At 42.9% G+C, this 6,918-nt stretch overlaps 1 protein-coding gene across 2 annotated transcripts in view; it reads right to left on the bottom strand.

Annotated features, from left to right (window-relative positions):
* Window positions 1-6,230, bottom strand: part of CPXM2 (carboxypeptidase X, M14 family member 2) — a 107,909-nt gene extending 101,679 nt beyond the window's left edge. The window contains exons 1-2 of one of the 2 annotated variants that reach the window (XM_066601163.1): window positions 5,788-6,230; window positions 5,229-5,562 (exon numbers count right to left, since the gene is read on the bottom strand). In XM_066601163.1, coding sequence (XP_066457260.1) covers window positions 5,229-5,544 — 316 coding nt within the window. In that variant the 5' untranslated portion in view covers window positions 5,545-5,562; window positions 5,788-6,230. Of the gene's footprint in view, window positions 1-5,228; window positions 5,563-5,783 lie in introns of both variants that reach the window. The other variant, XM_066601162.1, reaches the window with a different exon arrangement.
* Between the last annotated feature and the right edge of the window lie 688 nt (window positions 6,231-6,918).

Genomic DNA, 6,918 nt, shown 5'->3' on the forward strand with positions numbered 1-6,918 from the left:
GCAAGAGCGGATAAGAATTTGTTGGATCCATTACTTTTACCTGAGAGAGATTCCCAACAAATGTCTGGATAGTTAAAATCTCCCATGATCACTGTCATACTTTTTTGAGAGCTTGGCCATCTGATGTAGAAAGAGTTCATCCCTATCTTCTACTTGTCCAGGCTGCCTATAGTAAATGCCTACAATGGTGTCCTTTCTGTTGTTCTCTCCTTGTATTCTTACCCAAACAGTTTCTACAGAACTCCCAGCTCTGAAGCTTGAATCTCTGTGGAGTTGAATGTTTTCCTAACATAGATCTCCGCTTGATTTTAGATTTCAGCAACAGGAAAATTCCTGAATGTAAAGGGAACCAACCTGTCACATTAAATGTGTCATCCAACGTGCTGGCAGCATGTTATAAAGAAAGAGGATTCAGCATAACTTCTTTTTATTGTCTTCTGTTGAGCTTAGGAGTCCAGTGGGTGGGCATACTGTATACAGAGAATGTGTCAATCACTGAGTAGGACCGCCCACTGGACTCTTAAGCCCAGAGTCAACAGAAAATGAAACTAATGAAATATAAAATGTTATACTGAAGCCTCCTTCTCTAGAACACACTGCAGCAGGCTGGACAGTACATTCAATGTGACAGGGTCTCTTATAAGGAAAAAAAATTGTTCCCAGCAGCACATTTTAGTCCCCAAACAGGGCAGGACCACAAAAATGCATCAGCCACAACAGAACATGAACAATGTCCACAGAGTCAATCCAGAGCACAGATGACTCAGCAGCATAAAAAGGTGCAAAAAGTTGTACAAAACTTTATTCTCCCATAGGAAAAATGTCAGCTACATTTCAACCTGTTGATCTTTCTCGATGGGAGAATAAATAAATAATAAAGTTTTTTACAACTTTTTGCACCTATTAATGCTGCTGTGTCATCTTTGCTCAAGGTCTCTTATCAGATGATCTGTCATGTTCTTGGGTCAGCACGGATGGCTGCATAGCTTTGCAGCCACGGCCCCGCTGACTATCACAGATTTTAATTTCTCTCTACTCCACCCATACTATGTCCTGTTAGATTCAGCTCCTGGTGCTTCCAATCTGTCAAGTAGGTGGTTTCCACCGCTCACTGTCAGTCATATCTGACATCATCCATTGATAGTGAGTGGTGGAAACCATCCATGTGACATATTCAAAGCACTGGGAGACGAATCTTATAGGAAATGAGGAGGAGGGAAGAGAAAAGAAGAACCGCCATAGAGTCAGTGAGGCTATAGCTGCAAAGCTATGTTGGCAGCCCCGCTGACTGGAGGACATGACAAGGTCTCTTTAAGAACTAGGACAATGTGCTTTCTAATATTGGAAAACAGTGAATTATCCTATGCAAAAAATGATACTTTAATTACTTTAATTTAATGACTTTATATCATATTGTTCTCATTTTCACTTATATACGCAGCACAAAAATGATTTTTTTTGTGCAATCATCGATTTACAATAGTCACACTCAATAGATGTACGAACTGGAGCAGGTCCCTAGCCACAAGAGCTCACATATACTTCCAGCACTCTTTGTAGACATCCTCTAAAGAATGTTCTCCATCTGGACCTCTAGACTCACTTGGCAACTCATTAAGACAGTCTCTCTGAAGTGTGCAGCAGATGCTTCCTTGGCAGTTTCTGACAGCACAGCATTAATACTTCGCAGATTTATAATGTAGGTATTAGATTTGCCAATTTAAACAAAGTTTCACTTGTTAGAATGATCAATATTTAATGCATTGTGCCACATATATAGGACCGGGCAGGGAGGACTATGGCACATTAGCAAAGGGAGACTATTTTGCCTACATTTTTTTATCCCAGGTAGCATTGCACCATTCAGTCAAACATTGATGCATGTGTATTAGTACACAGCAGGAACCATTATACGTCATTACCAGAACCGTCCAATGGTAGACTATGATTAGCCTAGTGCTGGGCCGGAGGGGGCAGTGCATGACACAGGTTTTCAATATCTGCAAATGGGAGATGGAAAAATGCCTCTAGAGCACCATCTATTGGAAAGTAGCTACAAAGGATTTTTTGTAATCTCCAATTTGCATACTTTATTTCCCAGGGAGCATTGCATGGCCTATAAGTCTCCCTACATCCTGGCAGTCTCTACAAGGAGAAACAGTACCTCTGCAGAGGCACAGGTTCTTAAAGAACACCAAAGAGAGATTCTTTGTCACTGTCCTCTACAAACCTTTGCAACCATCCTGAGCTGACCTTAGACTATAGGTGAAGGTGTAAGAGCTATTACATTCTATAGTATGATCCCAAGGATGTAGGTGTTCCTTTAGCTCCCCACAGAGGTGGATATATAAATGTGCACCAATTATATGAAATTGTTGTGATGGTCTTCAGACTTTTGCTGACCACCACATCATGGACAGATTGAATTATATTGTGATTAAGTGAGTGATCACTTGCATCATGTTCTACGTTTGAGGGTCCATAGCTATAACATGTGCCGCCATCATCTGCCATGATCAATGTGATCAATACTCACCAGTCAGATAATCATGTAGTTCCTTTGACTACCGATACATACTCATGCACAGTGTGTATCAGGTAGTCAAAGAAGCTGGCATGGCCATCTTTGTTTGTCGAGACCCAGAGGGACACTTTAAGAAATCTACGTATTCTTGAATAGTTGCAGTAAGTAACACCTTTTTAAACAGCTAATGCAGAGATGTGGCCGTACAAAGGTCTGTAATTTGTTGTATTACCCGGACTGGTTGTAAATGACTCTTACATACTAACTATGTAGACAGCAATGCTGTATATAGGAAATACAGTTTAAAGGGGTTTTGCTGCTTCTAGCTGTTTTCAGACAGCTCCGTAAATTGCGCAGTGGCCTGGGTTGGTACTGCAGGCTGAATCCCATTAAAGTGAAAGGGACTACGCTTGCAGTACCAACCTGAGCCACTGTGCAATGTATGGAGCTGTCTGAAAACAGCTAGAAGTGGGAGAACCCCATTAAGATTAGGGCTACATGGCCACATGTGTCACTTGGCAGCAAGTTGCATAAAAGCTGCACAATATATCTGTGACCTGCTGTTGTGAGACTGTTTCAAAGCTGCAATTTGGCTGTTAAAAAACAGTTGCATGGCAGGAACATCGTACTCCTGCACAGTAGTGTATTAGGTTGGACTTCCTGCACAGTAGTGTATTAGGTTGGACCTCCTGCACAGTAGTGTATTAGGTTGGACCTCCTGCACAGTAGTGTATTAGGTTGGACCTCCTGCACAGTAGTGTATTAGGTTGGACCTCCTGCACAGTAGTGTATTAGGTTGGACCTCCTGCACAGTAGTGTATTAGGTTGGACCTCCTGTACAGTAGTGTATTAGGTTGGACCTCCTGCACAGTAGTGTATTAGGTTGGACCTCCTGCACAGTAGTGTATTAGGTTGGACCTCCTGTACAGTAGTGTATTAGGTTGGACCTCCTGTACAGTAGTATATTAGGTTGGACCTCCTGCACAGTAGTGTATTAGGTTGGACCTCCTGTACAGTAGTGTATTAGGTTGGACCTCCTGCACAGTAGTGTATTAGGTTGGACCTCCTGCACAGTAGTGTACTAGGTTGGACCTCCTGTACAGTAGTGTATTAGGTTGGACCTCCTGCACAGTAGTGTATTAGGTTGGACCTCCTGCACAGTAGTGTATTAGGTTGGACCTCCTGCACAGTAGTGTATTAGGTTGGACCTCCTGCACAGTAGTGTATTAGGTTGGACCTCCTGCACAGTAGTGTATTAGGTTGGACCTCCTGCACAGTAGTGTATTAGGTTGGACCTCCTGCACAGTAGTGTATTAGGTTGGACCTCCTGCACAGTAGTGTATTAGGTTGGACCTCCTGCACAGTAGTGTATTAGGTTGGACCTCCTGCACAGTAGTGTTATAGGTTGGACCTCCTGCACAGTAGTGTATTAGGTTGGACCTCCTGCACAGTAGTGTACTAGGTTGGACCTCCTGTACAGTAGTGTATTAGGTTGGACCTCCTGCACAGTAGTGTATTAGGTTGGACCTCCTGCACAGTAGTGTTATAGGTTGGACCTCCTGCACAGTAGTGTATTAGGTTGGACCTCCGGCACAGTAGTGTATTAGGTTGGACCTCCTGCACAGTAGTGTATTTGGTTTCATTTGCTGTCCATGTTGAATAGCACACATACCCATTATAGGCCATGAGGCTATGCACATTGGTGATCCTTGGCTGCATCACGGAGTGATGTGCAAATGCATGCCAATGTATGGGCTGTCTGTATACTGGACAATACATGGACAGATGTAGGTGTTGGTGCATGATGTGAGTTTGACCCAAGCCTCTCGGCGCAACTCGGACACATGGCAAGTGTGTCAGAGGCCTTATATTGATGTCTATAGTGGGGGAAAAAACACACGCGAGTTGGATTTTCTGCGACTGTTGTGTCGCGATCGCATTAGCTCACAGGTTGCAACGCAGTGCCAATGACAATCATTAGACATGATGTCATGCTGTGACATGTCTCCATGTAGCCTTAACTTAAATACATGTCTTTCTCAAGGCCTTACATATCAATTAGGTAGACTGTGTAACTGCTCTGGGGCCCTTGGATAGAGGGGGCCCAACCCTGATCCTTTCCTATTTGTTACTAGGTTGTAAAAATCTATGCAGAACTTCAGGTGGAATTGGCACATTGAGCAAACAAGGTGATGGGGAATTGACTTAAGGGTGATGGAAATAGTATATGGGGGGAAACAAACACCAAACCCCTCTGTTGTGAGCGGCAAAACCCCCACACGATTGTAGGACCCCCTGACTTATAAGGATGGCATTGACACAACCAAAAAAAAACAAAAACAACTGAAAGGAAATCACTCCCACCAATGTATATTATAAATGTAGCTGAAAAGAAGTGAGATTTACCCTCTCTGTAATACATTATAAACTACAGTAACCCTTCCATTACTTTATAAACTTTTTTGTGCAAGTTAACTTTATCAGCACTTTCAGTGTCTTCGGATTTGTAATGCAGGTAATTATCTCTTAATTGGATAGTGAGAAAACTAATATAGAATTATTAACATTATCACTATAATAATCATCAATACTCTTGAAATACTAAAAAAGTCCTTCTATGATCTACATGTCAGGACCACAAGACCAGATCAGCAGCTTCTGGCTGCTAGGTGTTATTATGCAGACTATACAATACAATACATACTTGGCTTCTGACTTTTCCCCTCTTTTCCATTCATTTTCTTCAATTTGGTGGTATCTTTCTTCTGCACTGGATAAATGTCTTCCCGAGTGTCCTGACTCTCATAGATCACTTCCATCATAGGTTCCTGGGGTACATCTATTACTTCTTCTGGCTCCAGGGGGGGCTGCACCTCCTCAGGGTCCGGATATGAGTAATAGTGATCCCTGGACACAATCTCTTGATGATAATAATCCTGCTCATCTGGTGGTCTTGCCAGAGAACCTTGGACCAGCAGGACCCCCAAAATACAGACCAAAAAATCGGATTTTTGTCTCATCTCGAGATCTTGATAATTCTGTAGGAGAGAAGCAAAATTGTAAAATCAGTAGATGATAAGATGAAAAAGAAGTTCAAGAAGGGACAATTATTTCAGATATAATAAGAGAACTTCATGACAAGCTGGTGCCAATTAGACACAATGATCAATCCCAATCATCTAGCATGTAGGTTTAGTGCCCACAAACAAAGCAAATACGTTCTTCATGCACTTAATAAAAGATAACTTTATGGATGTACCTACTACTGGGTTCAGAGAGGACACTGGCTCAGAGATGGTCCTCAGAGGTCCAGAGAGTTCACTCGCTTAGAAATGGTCCTCAAAGGTTCAGGGAGATCACTTGTTCAAAGATGATCCTCAGAGGTCCAGAGAGGTCAATTAGAGATGGTCCTCAAATGTCCAGAGAGGTCACTTGCTCAGAGTTGGTCATCAAAATAAGCAGGTTCCTTCTTAAGAGGTCAAAATCTGAACGTACTCAAAACCTTCCGCCCCTTATGAGACAATTCTGCATCTCCCAGTAGACCTCCAGTCTTAGACTACCCCTGTCTCTGACGCAAGAGACTTTGTGAAGCCCCAAGACTCAAGAGAACAGTTCAGAGACTTGACTGTAAAGTGGCTGATTACTTCCAGAAGTGCCAGGTCTGAGTGTCTATGTGTACAGGGGCTGTCCTGTTACTGAATGGTGCACGGGACACAGCAGGCAGACTTGCCAGGTTCTGATTATGGAGAGGGAAGGCTGCTCCTCCTGTGTCAAGGGCTGGGAGAGGCTGAAACCACTGACTAGATTTTATTACTACAGATAAGGAAATGAGGAAAAGTTAAAAGAAAGTGCAAACGTTTCAGAAGAATGTAAGCAGGGGACGAAATAACATTCAGAAAAACTTTTGGAAGAACAGATACAGATACAAGGAGTTTCCGCCTTTTTATTGTTACTTTGTTTTACACTATTAGTTAATTGTTGATTAGTCCAATAGCTTAGGTTGTGCTTAAACAATAAATATGTTTTTTTATTTAAGGGGTTGTACCACAATTACAAGTTATTCCCTATCCACAGAACAAGGGATAATTTGCTGATCGTGGGGGGGTCTCAGCACTGAGAGTCCCACCGATCTCGAGAATAGGACTGTTGTGTCCCACTCTGCCTGTCACTGGTGGGTTGCTTCTCCCCCACAGTGATGTCACTATGAATGGAGCACTGGCAGGGCATGTGCGGTCGGCGCTTCATTCATTTCAATGATGGAAATAGTGGAGACGGTGCCGCTCAGCTATCTTCGCAGTCCTATTGATAGTGAATGGAGTGGAGTAGCTCCGCAATGAGGAGGACATGGGACTTGCATTCTCCAGATCAGTGGGGGTCTCAGCGGTGAGACCTCC

Source organism: Eleutherodactylus coqui, chromosome 4 (assembly GCF_035609145.1).
Source record: "Eleutherodactylus coqui strain aEleCoq1 chromosome 4, aEleCoq1.hap1, whole genome shotgun sequence".
NCBI lineage: Eukaryota > Metazoa > Chordata > Amphibia > Anura > Eleutherodactylidae > Eleutherodactylus > Eleutherodactylus coqui.